Source organism: Gossypium hirsutum, chromosome A09, assembly GCF_007990345.1.
Source record: "Gossypium hirsutum isolate 1008001.06 chromosome A09, Gossypium_hirsutum_v2.1, whole genome shotgun sequence".
Taxonomy (NCBI): domain Eukaryota; kingdom Viridiplantae; phylum Streptophyta; class Magnoliopsida; order Malvales; family Malvaceae; genus Gossypium; species Gossypium hirsutum.
In genome coordinates this window covers 84,838,741-84,854,671 of record NC_053432.1, presented here as the reverse complement: position 1 = coordinate 84,854,671, position 15,931 = coordinate 84,838,741, and the positions used below count along the sequence as shown (strand labels likewise).

Genomic DNA, 15,931 nt, shown 5'->3' with positions numbered 1-15,931 from the left:
GAATGTTAGATTGGAACGAGTGAATTCTTTTTAATTATTTGAGTTAGAGAGTCATGTTTTCATCATTTTAACTCGATTTAAAATTTTTTTGAATAATTTTAAATTATTTTTTATTTTTGTTGAGAAATAAATCAATTTGTTCATTTTCAAAATTGATAAGAACCAAAGAGGTATTTACACAATTTTGTTATTCGAATTGTTCGAGTAATTCGAATTGTAAATTCAACTTGACTCGAACTTGAAACTCGAATTACTTATTCGATTTAACTCGAATAACTTGATTTAATTAACTTGAAATTTGATTTTTTTTCAAATCGAATCGAGTTTTGGTCACATTTTTTCTTAACCGTATTAGAAGAAGAGTATTATTTGTAATATTATGTTTCGTTATAAATATAATACCAGGAAAAAGAATTACCTAACATATATATGTTAAAGTAGTTGGACATAAAATAATAAATTTTGGTACGAATTTAAACTTGAAATCTTATAATTTAGGCTAAACGTGGGAATAATTGTTATGTTCAGACCCTAATATGGAGATAGCTTGACAACTTTATGGGCTAACTTAGACAAAAATAATGTTGAAGCACCAATGTGAAAATAATTACTTAATTTATGTCCAGATATAGAAATAATTACCTAGTTCAAGACTAAATTAGACAAAAAAAATTAAGTCTAATGTGAGCGATGTTATCAAATCTATGCCTTAAATAGTGATTTAACCCATTCAAAATAAACAAATTTTTTCCTAATCGATCATTTATATAAACAACTAAAATTAACAATTTTGATTAACTTATAATTAAAAACATGATTAAAAGAATAAAAGTCTTTAAAAGAAATATTATTGACTCTATTTAATCTAATCGATGAATAAATTGGAGGTACTAGGATTAGTCACCATTGACACCCACAAACTTGAATTTAAAAAGAAATTTGGTAATTGAAATAGCTTTAATACCACACATTTAACTACTTGTTAAGAGATTTAGATTAAATCTTTGCAAAGAATAAAATAAAGTGGTTAGGATAATGATAAAAAAGAACCCTTTGATTATTAAGGACTTTAATGGTAAATATTATAGATTAGGCATATTTAATTATAAAATAAGGGGATAAAGTAATATTTAGTCCTTGAATTTGAAAACATTTTCTATTTTAGTTCCTAAATTTTACTGGTCCATTTTAATTCAAAAATTTAAAAATTTTTCTCAAATTAATCTTTAAACTTTGATTTATTTTAATGTGGGAGAACGTGGCACTGTAAGAAAGTATTATATTATCACTTGAAAATTTAAAAAAATATAAAGATGAAAAATAATTTTTTTTTAAATTTTTAAATAATGATGAATCTTTTAAGAATCAAGTCATTTTACTTCAATAAAATTCAAGTTGGGGATCAAATTTAAAAAGATTATGAGGACTAATATGGAGAAAAAAGTTTAGGGACGAAGGTTTTGAGTGCTGCCAAGTCTTGAGACTATAAATTGCTTCATCCTAAAGTATATTGGCTTCTTTAAACATGATGTTTTTGATAAATTAGCCAAAATATAATTATTGTAAAAGAAAACTTTTTATGCAGATCCGATGGTGGAATCCTAACCTTCTCACAAGTGTGGGAACCACCATTGAGTTTCCACGTGTCAAATCATCAGTGGAGAACCACCAAATACTTTCTTTTTCCTACCGCACCCAAACACTGCCTATTTTTTCCAAACAAGGCGTCTTCCTCTTTCCTTCCTTCAACCTCCTCGTTACAGCTTCGACTCCGAACCTCGTATACGTTCCCTCCGAACCTTAACTTCGGTACGAACCTTAATTTTGCCCCCCCTGTTCGTTGAAAATTTCGCACACTATTTCGATCACTTTATCGCTCTCCCTCTCTCTTTGAGCTAAAAAAAAAGGCCCAAAATTTTAGAACCCTAATAATTTTCATAATTTTCTTACAATTTTAACATCTTCGAGGATCGATTTTTCGAGCTCCATTTCAATGGCTTCTCCTGGCCAATGTGAGTTCACTTTTCCCCTCTTTCTCTCTCTCTAGGAACCCTAATGTATTTTTTTTCACTCTACAGGTCTTTCTTATGATGTATATATATGTAAGAAGCTGAATCGATAATAGGGATTTGGTATTATAGAGCTGGGCAGTTGTGTTTTCTGTATTTTGTTTTAGGGACGGGGATTGCTTGCTACCGTTTCGATTTTTTTTTTGTAGTCTAGGTTAGAAATGCGCGATTTTACGGAAAATTTGAGTTAAGTGTCTGTTTGTTTGCTGAGAAGATGGAGAGATGCCGGGGATCTTCACCGTGGGGGATTGCAAATTTTGAATTGAGTTGAAGTTGTAGTAGTTGTTTTCTTCCTGCTGTATGGAAGATTTCAAGCCTTTAAAAAAAAAAAGCAAATGTTTTAGTTTTTATTGATAATTTAGTTTCGTGCATTTTTCATTAATGGTGAATTTATGGTTGTATTTCACATGTAGTATTCTGCTTCGCTGCTTCTTGAGTGTCTCTTTTTCATTTTGTGTTAGTTGGAGTTCATTGACATTGATATGTTACCTAATCTTCTGAAGCTAATCAGTAATTTGTGTTTTACTGGGCATTTCTGTTTTACTAGGCAAGGGAAAAATTGTGATGTGCTGATATTAAATTTATGGAATACCACTTTTTTCATTCAAGAAATTGTGATGACGCATATTTGGTTTTTGTGCCATGCTGCTATTTCATTTGTTTACTGGATATCCTTTGTTTGACGTTTTTATACTTCTTGGCACACATTTGCTATACCAAATGAAGAAAGAAAGGTGGAACAAATTTTATGATTGGATGGTTACCTTAACTTGCTTTAATTTTTGTTTCCATGAAGAGATGATGTGTTGGATTTTATCCATGCAGGATAAGCTGTTAAGGTTGATTTTCAAACTTCACAACTCAAAACCAGGGTGAATGTTTAAATGTATGGAAGAGGTTTGTTTTTAATTATAGTTGGATTTATAGAAGTATTCTTATGATCGTATGTTCTGTAATGGAATTGAAAGTGTGAAGATTTTTAACCTAATTCTTATTCCTTTTAGGTAGTAAATTTTCTCCCAAAACTTTAGCTGCTGAAAATTCTTGGTTTGGATTATCTCTATGCCTGGCAACGAAGTTGGAGACAGGATCCATAATTTTCTTGGTCAAGAGGGGTTGCCCCAGGGCCAGCATCATTCGCAAGGCCTTGACACTGCCTGGCCTGGATTAAATAACAATCGGTGGGTTGGAAGCCAGAGACAAGCTGGTGAAACTCTTGTTTCCAGTTTGAAGAATTTTAGTGTACATCAATTAGGTAATACGAAGACATCTTGATTGTTTAGTTTCTACTCTCTTCTGTTACTACAAATTTGATTTTAGTGCGTGGTTATAATATGCTTTTGAACCACTGTTTAATTGATATTGTTATACTCTTTTGGCACTAGCTGAATCTGACAGAGGACAGACTGGTCAGTCTTCGAGCCGACAGCATGATCTGAACTTCACTCAGTCAGGTCTGAGGTTTGAAATCGCCCAAAGTCAATCACAAAACCAATCACCAATTGCAAATGGCTATTTGCTAGGGCATCAGGCTTTCCAGACAAGTCAGAATGAACCAAACTTTTTGGGTGTGGATACAGTATCTAGATGCTTATCACCTCTTGATTCACAGATAGGAAATGGTCCTGATCTTAGTAAGAAAAATTCATTGAGGTTGGAATCTACTGAATCTCCCATGAATTACGACTTTTTTGGGGGGCAACAGCAAGTTAGCGCACAGCATTCTGACATGATCCAGTCTTTACCAAGGCAGCAATCAGGGATGAATGACATGCAGCTATTACAACAAAATGCTATGCTTAAGCAAATGCAAGAATTACAGAGGCAACAACTCCTGAGGCCACAGTTTCAATTACCAGATGCAAGGCAATTAAGCTCTGCAAATCAGGTTTCTTCTACTGTAAAACATGGCTTGGGTAGCCTTTCTTCAGCTCCAATCAATGGCATTCCTGTCCATGATGCTTCAAATTATTCCTGGCAGCCTGAGCACATGGCACCAAATTGGTTGCAGCATGGTACATCTCCATCCATGCATGTATCCTCTAGTGGATTTACGTTTTCCCCGGAGCGAGGCCAGGCATCTTTGATGGGTTTGGTTCCTCAACAGGTTGATCAATCATTTTATGGGACTACCAGCAATGCGAGAGGAAACCCTTATCACCATTCTTCTGTCCAAATGGAGAAGCCTTCAATGCAGCAGCTGCCAGCCAGCAGTAATTCTTTTCCAAGTAATCAATATGCTCTGTTTTCAGATCAAATTGGTTTGCAAGATGGAAGACAGGGTGATCAGGGTAAAAATGTGTTTGGGGCTACAACAGGACAAGGCTTAAATACTGGATTTCGTCCAGAACCCTTGCAGGAAATGACTATCCAGCCAAATAATGCGGTGATGCAGGAGTCTTATGATGGAAGGCAGGAACGTCCTGGTCCATCAGAAATATCCTTGGAAAAGTCAACGGCTCAGGCTGCCCCCTCACAGAGTGTGGCTACGCTAGATGCGACTGAAGAAAAGATTTTGTTTGGATCAGATGACAGTGTATGGGATATCTTTGGAAAGAGCACCAACATGGGCTCAGTGTTGGATGGTACGGACTCTTTTGGAGCATTGCCTTCTTTGCAAAGTGGAAGTTGGAGTGCACTTATGCAGTCTGCTGTAGCAGAAACATCTAGTAATGATTTAGGGGTACAGGAAGAGTGGAGTGGTTTGGGTGTGCAGAATAGCGAACCTTCAAGTAGGAACGTAGCATCACAAATTGTCAATGATGGCAGCAAACATCAGTTGGCTTGGGCCGATAACAACTTGCAGACTGCCTCGACATTGAATTCTAAATCTTTTCCCATGTCTAGTGATGCCAATATCAATCTTGACTTTTTTAGCATCCCTGGAGTTCAGCAATCAGGAGTCCAGATTGCAAATGAACAGACCGGGAAAATACATAATGATTCATCTCAGAAACTTGTTCAACAGTTAACAGAAGAAAGAAGCAAACGGTTAGATTGCAGTCCTCTACAAAAACCTGTAGCTGAATGTGTGCAAATCTTTGGAAATGTTGCTCACTCTCCCAACATGCAAGTAAGTGCAAAGAGCATTTCGGGCCACCAACAAGACATGGCTGTACATAATCTGCGTGTTCAGCCACATAACAAGCCAAACGGTTGGAGCTTCATTGAGTCTGCGTCACATAGTGGTGAAGCTATATCAAAAAGTCAGGATATTGATTGTGCATTGCAACCTGCTCAGAATAGTGATCACAGAGGTGCCATGTCTGAGGAGAAAGGTCATGGTTCTTTTCTTGGTTATCCTATTCCTGATGCAGATAGCGAATGGGGAAATTTGAATTCCGGCTTGGGAAGCCTGCAGGTGAACAGGGAAGGTTCTGAGCTGGATAATGTTGCTGCAATAACAGATTCAAGAACTGCAAGGGTCACTGAGGATAGCAGCCAGCAACTTCCGAACAATCATAATCTCAGGAGAAGTACTGATTCTAAAGTAAACTCTGGACCAAGCAAGGTTCAAGCAAGATATCTGCAAAATCAGGATAAGAACCTTCGAACTTTTGATTCATCTAGAAATGATTGCTTGGACAAGGGAGCATCTGAAGCAAATATATTGGAGAATTCCAATGTCAAAGAAACTTCCAATGACAGTTTTCACCCAAACTCATCCCACCCATTTTCTACTGGTGGCATGAGAGACAATGTCTGGCTGGATGTAAATGATCGACATGGAGGAAAACAGAAGTCATCTGTTCGTATTAGTCATAAACCTTCCGGAATCCGTAAATTCCAGTATCATCCAATGGGGGATCTGGATGTGGAGGTTGAAACTTCATATGGAACTAAAAGTGTTGCACATTCACAGGCAATGTCCCAAAATATTTCGCAAGGATTGAAAGGTCATGACCGAGGATACTTTGGGCAGTCAAAACTTACTGGTCATGCTACTAGAGAGTCTATAGAAACTGAGAGGGTAATTTTCTGTGTTTTGCCGCTTGTGTAAATAGTGTGAAATTATCAGCTCGTTTTCTCTCTGTCCTCTGTATCACCACTGAATTTTACTTTATTTTTTAAGAATATCATTAGCCTTTGGAAGGCAATTTTTATTTATTAATTTTCTTCTTCTATACTTAGGGTTGTTTTCCCGGCATTCAAGTAGATGAGGTACCTTCCAGAAGCTCAAATCAAGGTTCTGCTTCTGACAGATCTTTTGTTGGTTCTGTGCTGAACAAGACAGCTCCAATGAGGTGGTTGAATATTTGTACTCAACTTTTAGCTTGGTTTGAATTTCTTGCTTTTCTCAAATTTTATTGTTGTGATAGTCTAGCTATAAATAATATTCTTTTTGGTTGTAAAAACTGTGATAGTAAAAACTTATATGTCACCAGATATCTGAAATCTGATCTTATTTGGTAATGCTGGCACTTTAGATTTCTTTATAATTATTTTTGTGCCGCTGTCCTTAATTACTTTCTATGTTGCTCTGGGTATTACAAAATTTCGCAGTCAAAATATGCTGGAGCTGCTTCCTAAGACTGATCAGCCAAGGGAACATGGCACTGCTACACACTTAAGCCCTTCTGAACGCAATCTATCATCTGAAATGCCAGATACAGAAACTTCTGATGGATCAGTAGGCCAGTTTCAGCATAATAGGCCTCCTGCTTCGCAAGGTTTTGGTTTACAACTAGGTCTCCCATCTCAAAGGTTTACCAACCCTGATCGTGCAATGTCATCTCAGAATTCTCCCCAAAGAGTTAGTTCTCTGAATTCAGTTCTTGGCTCTTGCGAGGTAGGAAGGAAGGGTCATGCATGGTTGGATCCAAGAACTTCTGTTCAGTCCTCAACTCATGGAGAATCCTATGGAGATATTAAGAATAATGTTTTAAGTGGCTCTGGTCAAATCAGCAATAAAGCGGCACCATATAATATCCAGACCAACTTTTCTTCCGGTTTTACCTCTGATTATCATTTGAAAAGTCATCTCCAAAGCCAAAATATTACTAGTGTGGGTAGTCAGGCAACACCAAGTGCATCTATCAATGCGCCTTTTGGTGGGTTGGGATCTCTGCCCAAGCAGACTGATGACTCTTCTGAGAGAGTTCAAACTAGTCAATTGCAAAGGAAACCAGCACTCCACATACCTAAATCTGCTGTAGATAACAATCGTAATTCTTCTGAGACTTCTCAGCCAAGTAGCAGCAACCAAATCCGTGCAAGGGATCCAGGCCAGCAGTATCCAGTTTTGGAGGCTCTACCAGCTTACCCACCATCTGCTACCCCTGAATCTCCAAAGCAAGGTTCTTTTACCAAAATGCCTGATGTGTGGACCAGTGTTTCTGCCCCACAACATCCATTAGGAGCACAGTCCTCTTGGGCTTCCCAAAATTTGTTCAAGTACCATCATCAATCGAATATTAACTCTGAAACATCTCTTCCTGGAACAAAGAAGCTAGACGATCAAATTGCTAAGGCAGGAGGGGGTGGTCAATCTGAGTTTCCTGGAGGCCCTGGTAAGCCACAGAGCTTTGTTGGAGAAGAGCAACCTGCAAAAGATCAGCAGTTATTTCCTGAAAGTGATGCCAGTCAAAATCCTGCAACTATGCCACAAGACATTGATACTCTTGGTCAATCTTTGAGACCAAATAACATTGTAAATCAGAACCATTCATTATTGAATCAGGTGCAGTCAATGAAAGATATAGAGATTGAACCAAGTAATAGGAGTGTCAAAAGATTTAAAGGCCCATGTCTAGACTCTGCTTTGGATACTCAGCCGGTAAGTTCTGAAGGTGCAGAGCAGTTATCTTATGGATCAGATACTATGATGAAAGATGCTTCAGTTAATCGTATCTTAGTTTCTTCTGGAGATCCTAAGATGCTAAGATTTTCACCAAACACTAGAGACAACTGTGAGGCACAGGTATCTTCTTATGATATGATGGCATATGCTCAGAATGATTCCCAGAATTTCTCCAGTGCTAATAATTCAGCTGCTAATCTCAAGGGTGAACACTCTCAAATAAGTCCCCAGATGGCTCCTTCCTGGTTTGATCGGTATGGCTCGTTTAAAAATGAGCAAATGTCACCTCTATATGATGCTCGAAAAACTGCCATGTTGAAGGCCGCGGAAAAAGCACTCATTGTTGGTAGACCTTCTGACAGCTCGCATGCTCTTCATTCAAATGAGCAGGTTAATGCTGCTGCTTATCCTAGCCAGCTGGATAGTGCCTGTAAAAGCTCAAAGCCAATTGTGAGTGAGCTGATCTCCTCTCACTCGCTGCCTCCTGAAATCACAAATCAGGATTTGGTTGTTGTGAGAGCAAGAAAGCGGAAAAGTATGGTATTTGAGCTTCTACCATGGCATAGAGAAGTGAAACAAGTTTATCAAAGATCTCAGAACATCAGGTGATTGGAATAAATAACCCATTCGTTGCAATTATTTTGGTGGTATAGATTTCACTGACCTAAAGCACTAATGTATTTGCCAATACTGTTACTATGCAAAAATTAGTTGCTCTCTCCTCTCCCTATGGTTATGTTTTTCTTATTTTTGGAATTATATTGAAGTTTTCTGTTGATACAGTGTGGCAGAGGTGGAATGGGTGCATGCAGCAAATCGATTGATTGAGAAGGTGTGTTCAATGTTTAACTGCCTTACTTTGATCATATGTTATTCCTTCTTAGAACTCTGACAGTTCTCAGCTTAAGGACATTGATCTAATCATAGGTTGAAGATGAGCCTGAAATGTTTGAAGATTGGCCACCAGGGGTTAGATCAAAAAGAAGGCTTATCTTGACAAGGCAGCTTATGCAGCAACTACTTCGTGCTCCTCCAAGAGTAATTCTTTCTGCAGATGCTAGCAAAAGCTATGAGGCTGTGGCATATTTTGTTGCCAGATCAGTCCTGGGAGATGCATGCAGCACAGCATGTATACCTGAAAGTGATACTGCTATTCTTCCTGATGGTGAAAGCACGTAAGAACATCTTATATTGTTTGAAATCCTCAAATCGTGTTTTGACTTGTTTTCATCTGCTGGATCATCGTTGTTATAGTCGATACTTTCTTACAAATATATATATTTTTTCCTTTCAAATTACTTTTAGCCTCTCTGAAAAGCTTCAGAAGGAGAGAAACCAGTCCACCTTAAAGTATGCCGAAGATTTTGTCATCAAAACGAAGAAGCTGGAGAATGATTTACAGAGGTAAGTCACATCTAGTTCTTCTCACCAATATCTTTTATGCATGATATTTCATTTGTTAGTCTTTTGCAACAACGTTATTAATGTGAACACCATGTTTATGAATTATGAAGTTCAATGTTTTGTGGTAAGAACTTCCCCTCACAAACCACCCGTTAAATTTGATCATATTGTTGTCATCAAAGTGTGCTGCATGTGTTTCCTGGTTATGTTCCTGTAGTACTTCGACCTGAAGGGATAACGTCTTGCTAGTTCAATGGATGAAATTGCTCATAATTATATGCCTTTTTTAGAATCATCGGATATGAATTTAACTGTGGGATAAATTTTTGCTTTGATTTGCATCATGTTTTAAGGGTTTACTTAGGCTTCTAATTATTCATGTACTTAATTATATATTCTTTTTGATTTGTCCTTCAATTATTTTGCCCTAAGCTACTTTTATGACCATGCCAGTTATCTTCAAATGTTTCCTATTTGTTGTGCAGTCTGGACAAGAGAGCCTCAATCTTGGACTTAAGATTGGAATGTCAGGATCTAGAGAAGATTTCCGTCATCAATCGTTTTGCCAAGTTCCATGGTCGGGGGCAAGCTGACGGCACTGAGACCTCATTGTCCTCTGATGCAATTGCTAGTTCTCACAAATTCTTCTCCCAGAGATACGTAATTGCACTCCCGATGCCCCGTAATCTCCCTGACAGGGTACAATGTCTTTCCCTTTGATCATTACTTGATTGATTTTTCCCTCTTTTTTTTTTTTGGCCAATTATCTTCTTATCCCTCGGTGCATCTCTGCTCCAAAATTTAAAAGCAATGGAGGCTCTTAGATCATTGCCTGCCATTGCAGGCCATTTGTATCAATTTCCTGAGAAATATATGAGTTTATCATTGAATATACTTGTCTGAAAATCTTGAGAGAAAGTGAGGGGTAAACCCCATAATTTTTGGGTAAAATGGGGGAAGAACAAAGCTCAGTCTGAATTATTTTTGAAACAGGTAGCTGAATTTTCTTAAGGTAAAAATTAAGTGTATTTATTAAAGCCTTTTGGATGCCTTTCATTCATAAGTAAAGGGTTTCTCTACATATCTCTCATCTTCTCTCTTTATACTCTCTGAGACTGAAAGGGATTGGAATCAGTTTGAGAATTGCTGGTGTTTATAATGTGCCCAAAGCCTTCACAAAGTTCTTTAAATTGAAATAAATCTTGGCCTTTATTGTTATTGTCATTGTCGTGGTCATCATCATCATATAGGTTGCTTTAGCTTATGTCTGTGTTGTTGTTGCATGATTTTTGAATTATTGTTGTTATTATTAGGGATAATATAATTTGGGCCCTAACTTGGCAACTAGGTCTATTTTGGCACCTGAACTTTGCAACTAGATTCATTTTGGTCCTTGAATTTGAAAAATATAGAAGTTTGATACCTGTTCAACAGCTGGTTTTTGTCCCAGTTTTCGATTTTTACTGGTTTCGAGCAATTTTGGTTCTTGGTCCAACCAGTCTGATCGACCAATCCAGTCTTGTTCCAATCTTGATGGAATTCAGGCCAGGGACCAAAATGGATCTAGTTGTCAAATTTAGGCACCAAAGTGAACAAAAAAAAAAAGTAGTACAGGTACAAAAGTGGATCTAGTTGCCAACTTCAAAGGCAAAAAATTATATTATTCCTTATCATTATTATTATTATTGATGAAAGATATTATAGTTTTGTTTGCTTGAAAATAGGAATGAAAATGGAGGACTGATTTCTTTGTCCATCTCTGTTCCACTCTTGCATGATTGTTGAAATATTGTTCTTATTATTTGATGAAATAATAATATAATATAATATAAGATTACCTTCTTTGAATTATAAGATAAGATTTCAGAATACTATTCTCTTCTTTGAATTTCAAAGATGAGCTTAAGTAAAAAATATTTACATTCTCATGGAGATGTTAATGAATTACATTCTCCGGTTTTGCTCTCACCTACTTCAAAACTTGAACAGAGCACATGGGAATCTTTTTTCTCTTGCTCTCACCTGCTCCGGAACCTTGTTAGCATTCTTGTTTCTGCTAAATCTTACGGAAATATTGTGCTCTGCATTAAACGGAACTTGAAAAGTATAAAACACCAGAGCACTCTTCTTTCTCGTATAAAAACCAACTTCTTGAATTGCTTACCTGCTTCGATGTCTTGAATTAATAAGGGTGACCATTATTTATAGTTTTAAGGGTTTAGATTGATTTAGATGAATTGTTAAAAGATTTGAACTTATCTACAACATAGAGTTCAAATTAACCTAGTCAGCTGCAGTAGTTTCTAGAAAGAATCGGTGGTTAAAGTTGGTCAATATTATCCAAATGATCACTAACCTAGTCAACTACAGTAGTTTCTAGAAAGAATCGGTGGTTTAAAGTAAGTCAAAATTATCACTTTGTATGATATCTTACAGTTTCAGTATCATATAATTAGCTGGGGAAATTAAGTTACAGTTTTATTGAGCTTGGCGAATATATTTAAAACAAATGGTTTGTGTATGAATGTTTTGGCTATGACGTGTTTATTCTTTAATATGTGTAATTTAAAAATGTTCCACTTCAAAACCTCAACCAATCAATAGCTAGAGTACGGAGCAAGACAACTCTCATGATGTCACTCGATTAGATTTTTTTGTCTTGTGATCTGTGTAACCTTAGTTGATTCGCTCATTTTAAATTTACTTAAATCAACTTAATTACCACAATTGACGATTTCTTTAAAATTCTTCTAAGGCACTACTTTGTATGGTAGAAGTAATTATGCCAAATGAAGTTTTAAAAAAATAATAGAAAATCACGTAAAGGAATGTATGAAAGGTATTTAAGTAAATGCTTTTAATATGCTCTTATTTACAAAAGAAAAAAAAAAAAGGAAACAATGGATGAATGAAGTGATTTACAAGTGAGGGGAGGTTTTTTATTTATAGTTGAGTTCTCCCAAAATTGACAGTCTAGATTAAGTTATATTGGCAGATAAGATTAGCCTATCTCTTAAATCATGGGATTTACAAGATATACAATATCTAATCTAATCTTTACAAGATATGATTTTTATCAGTCTTTTAAGATTAGTTCTCATATTTACTAAGATAGCCTATGCTGTCATATCTTCATTATTGGGCCACTTGGACTTAAATATAACAGGTTTTTTCAACAGTTCTTTGAATCAAGTCAGTTCTTGTGGGTCAAATGATTCCCTTCTAAACAATAGACCTCTATTGGATGCATTTAGTGTGACGGTTACAAGTTTTAAATTGCGACCCGTGACACTTAAAACACTTTAACTGGCAAATATCAATACACTGGAAGTTAGAGCCTATGCTCTCGAACAAATAGTAGCTTGAATCTCGTATATCAATGAACCAACTTATTCATTGTTGATATTAACTGATCAGCTTGCCCTCTAAGATTAGCAAACATCAAAAACAAACTCTTGTTGCGAGGGATTAATTTTAAATTTCGAACAATAATTGGAAGATATTAGTATAATTAACCCTTCTTTTTTCAACAAACCATCACGTCTGATTAACTTAATTAATAATAATAAAATTAAATGTTAGTTTAAATTTTGTGAATTCCGCAGACAAAGTTAAAAACCATATTTAACTAAATGAAATACACATTTACTTAATTGTAAATGCACATATACTCAATCAAAAAGTGAAGTAAAAAACTTGACCACAAGTATACTCTCTATAAATAATTTTCAACCAGGGATAAAGTCAGAAAATTTTTTAAGAGGTCAAAATTAAATTGTAAATTTTTACGATTGTAAAAATATAATTTCATCATTTTAATAGTCTATATTTTTATAACTTTTAAAAGAATAAATTATTTTTTTTATTTTTAAGGAGTTAAAGTGTAATTTTAATTTTATTAATTTTTTTTTAATTTTAAAAGACTAGAGCCCTGCTTTGAACATAAAGTAAAGAAATCACTATCAATATACTCCATGAATAATTAATTTTTTTTCAAAACAAAATAGAATTTGTTACCTGAAAAACACAAATAGAATTTTAGATAAAATTTTTCAACTAAAAAATATTACAATAAAAAAAAATGAAAAAGTCGTTTCATCTTTCTCATTGACCTAGCCAGCGAGTCAATGTTCTAATAGGATTCGAATTCGTGTAGCATTTTAAGCAATTAAACTCTTGTTTTCCCAAATCCATTAATACTTTTATCTATAAAATCATTTGAAGAACTCATGTTTTTCTTCACGTCATTTTCATATACACAAATATACATATATATATATATGTATACGTATATACATATACATATACATATACTGTGTCACCCTAAAGCTACGCCAATGGTACTGATTCAAAACTATGAGGACCTTCATTGGCCTTTTCTTCATCAAATATCAAAAAATCGAGTCAAAGAAGACGAAGTCGAAAACCCAGTCAAAGAAGATCTTCACAAATGGGATTATCCGATTCCGGTCTCAGAAAATCGAGTCGAAGAAGATCGTGAAGAAGATCATTACGAATTGGATAATCCAATTCCAGTTGGGTTTCAGTTTTTACCTACAAATGAAGAACTTATTACGGAGTATTTGATCAACAAGATTTTGCATAATCCGTTGCCTTTTGGGGATTTTTCAGAGGTTGAAGAAGCTGTTCTTTATAGTACACATCCAAAGAGTTTAGGTAATTTTTAATAACTTCTGCTTTACTTATAAGGTTTTTTTATTTATTTAATAATTGAGAATTTATTGTGTAATATGTTAGATTGCATACTATCCTGAAATATTATATGAATAATGTGTCGGATCATATACATAAAATGTTATATAATTAATAATTATATATGAAATCTTGACATACTATAAGAATGATATGTCGAATCATATACGTGATATATGTAATGATTATATCGATAAATTAAATTATAACACATTATATATGATATGTGGAACGATATACATGATATATATACAATGATCTTTAATTACAGTCCAATACTACATTAAATTCAAATATTCCTCAATTATTTACTCAAATTATTGCTTTTATTATTAGTTTTATCATTGAATATCTTTTAACTTTATTTATTCTAAATTTTCTTTGCAGTAGATTTCGTTAACGGAGAGAAAAAATGGTATTTTTACATTCACAAGAACAAAAACTTTTCGAATAATACTATTCGAAAAGTTGAAGATGATTTAGGATTTTGGAGTTTAAAATGGTACGAAGAAATACATGACGCGAAGGGAAATAAAGTTGCATTTAACAATCATTTTGTTTTTTTTTCGAAACGTCGTAAAAAAACACATTGGAAAATGGATGAACTTCAATTACGTCCAGAATGGTACAAAGATTTCCATCTTGAGGTACATTCTGAAAGTAATTATGAAACAATGAGTTGTTCTTTTATACATTTGGCAACATCTATTTGTTGTTTTTAATTTTAAAATTGAATTTATAATAGATTAATGTCTTTTTTTTAATGTTTATTTTAAAAATATTTACTCTCTTTTTCTGGTTTTTCCCCTCAAACATCATTTCACTTAATATTACTCTATAAATAAAGTTATTTTTTTGAAAAAAAAATAAATGTATGTTTTTTTTTATAAAATGAATGCATGCTGGAGGATTTGAGTTTTGAGAGATTATAAGTAGTTCTAGATATTATATAAAAAAATAGGTAAACTATCAAAATAGTCACTTACGTTTATAATATTTTAGTTATTGGGCTGTTAATTACCGTTAATAGTGTAACGGTAAGCTGACATGGCACTTTAAATCATCATTTCAAACAAATATTTTTACGTGTCATGTCAGCTTACCGTTATAATAACTATTTTTATAGTTTACTTATAAAACCAAAGGCAAATCTAGGGGGGTTAACAGAGGCCCTTAAAATAGAAAATTACTATTTAGGCCTTTCAATTTTTTTAAATTTTAAATTTGTAAAGGTAAAGTTATATTTTGGCCCTTAAGATTATAAAAATCTGATTTAATCTTTTAAAAATTATAAAGATATAGACTATAAAAATTTAAAATTTTATTCAGTCCCCCTAAAAAATTATTTTAGCTTCGCCCTTGTATAAAACATATATGATCAGCTTGTAAAAACAAAAAAAATTGACTACATTGCATCACTTTTATAATAAAACTTGCAGAATTTGAAATTTCACTATAATAACATTTCTATTTTTTTTATCATTATTTGCAGGAAGAATGGGCTTTGGGGATACTTAAAAGAGGGACAGAATATCATTAGTTTATAAAATTCCAGTTGTATAGTTTCGGTTTTGGTTCCCTCTCTTGTCTGACAAGTTGTTTTATTATTATTATGTAAATTGAATTTCCCGGGAAGTCATTTTCCCGAAAATATCTTTGGGAAATTATAATAATTATATAAATTGAGTATTAGTTCAATTAGTATGAATATTATTTTTAATATAAAAATATATAATTTTAAGTATGTTAAAATACATTATTCTTTTATTTATAAATTAGAGGAAGACTATTAATAATTATAAGTCATATAAAAAATGAAATTGTTAAAAAAAAATTAGTTGATTTAATAATCAACTTAAGCTACTGTTAAAAAAGTAATATGAGAGGTAGAAGTTAACAGCTGTGGGGGTGGAAGATGACAACCAAATCGAGAAAGTGAGTAAGA

The 15,931-nt window shown here is 34.2% G+C and overlaps 2 protein-coding genes across 8 annotated transcripts; both read left to right on the top strand.

Annotated features, from left to right (window-relative positions):
- The first annotated feature begins 1,726 nt into the window (after nucleotides 1-1,726).
- Nucleotides 1,727-10,352, top strand: LOC107931447 (uncharacterized). Of its 4 annotated transcripts, none has more exons than XM_041077372.1 (11): nucleotides 1,739-2,012; nucleotides 2,079-2,102; nucleotides 2,895-2,955; nucleotides 3,074-3,324; nucleotides 3,455-6,039; nucleotides 6,201-6,313; nucleotides 6,573-8,474; nucleotides 8,653-8,701; nucleotides 8,797-9,044; nucleotides 9,175-9,273; nucleotides 9,759-10,352. In XM_041077372.1, exons 4-11 carry the CDS (start codon nucleotides 3,132-3,134, stop codon nucleotides 9,991-9,993), a joined length of 5,424 nt encoding a protein of 1,807 aa, XP_040933306.1. In that variant the 5' UTR covers nucleotides 1,739-2,012; nucleotides 2,079-2,102; nucleotides 2,895-2,955; nucleotides 3,074-3,131; the 3' UTR covers nucleotides 9,994-10,352. The 4 variants fall into 4 exon arrangements, with proteins under 4 accessions (XP_016718809.2, XP_040933306.1, XP_040933305.1 ...); XM_041077371.1 differs by having other exon boundaries at nucleotides 2,895-2,966; XM_016863320.2 differs by lacking the exon at nucleotides 2,079-2,102 and having other exon boundaries at nucleotides 1,727-2,012; nucleotides 2,895-2,966.
- Nucleotides 10,353-13,401: 3,049 nt separating this feature from the next.
- On the top strand, nucleotides 13,402-15,714 carry LOC121206440 (protein FEZ). 4 transcript variants are annotated; one of them, XM_041077370.1, is made up of 3 exons: nucleotides 13,402-13,950; nucleotides 14,377-14,488; nucleotides 15,479-15,714. In XM_041077370.1, the coding sequence occupies exons 1-3, from the start codon at nucleotides 13,503-13,505 to the stop codon at nucleotides 15,531-15,533; spliced, it is 615 nt and encodes a 204-aa protein (XP_040933304.1). In that variant the 5' UTR covers nucleotides 13,402-13,502; the 3' UTR covers nucleotides 15,534-15,714. The 4 variants fall into 4 exon arrangements, with proteins under 4 accessions (XP_040933304.1, XP_040933302.1, XP_040933303.1 ...); XM_041077368.1 differs by having other exon boundaries at nucleotides 13,403-13,950; nucleotides 14,377-14,633; nucleotides 15,479-15,709; XM_041077369.1 differs by having other exon boundaries at nucleotides 13,404-13,950; nucleotides 14,374-14,488; nucleotides 15,479-15,710.
- The last annotated feature ends 217 nt before the right edge of the window (nucleotides 15,715-15,931 follow it).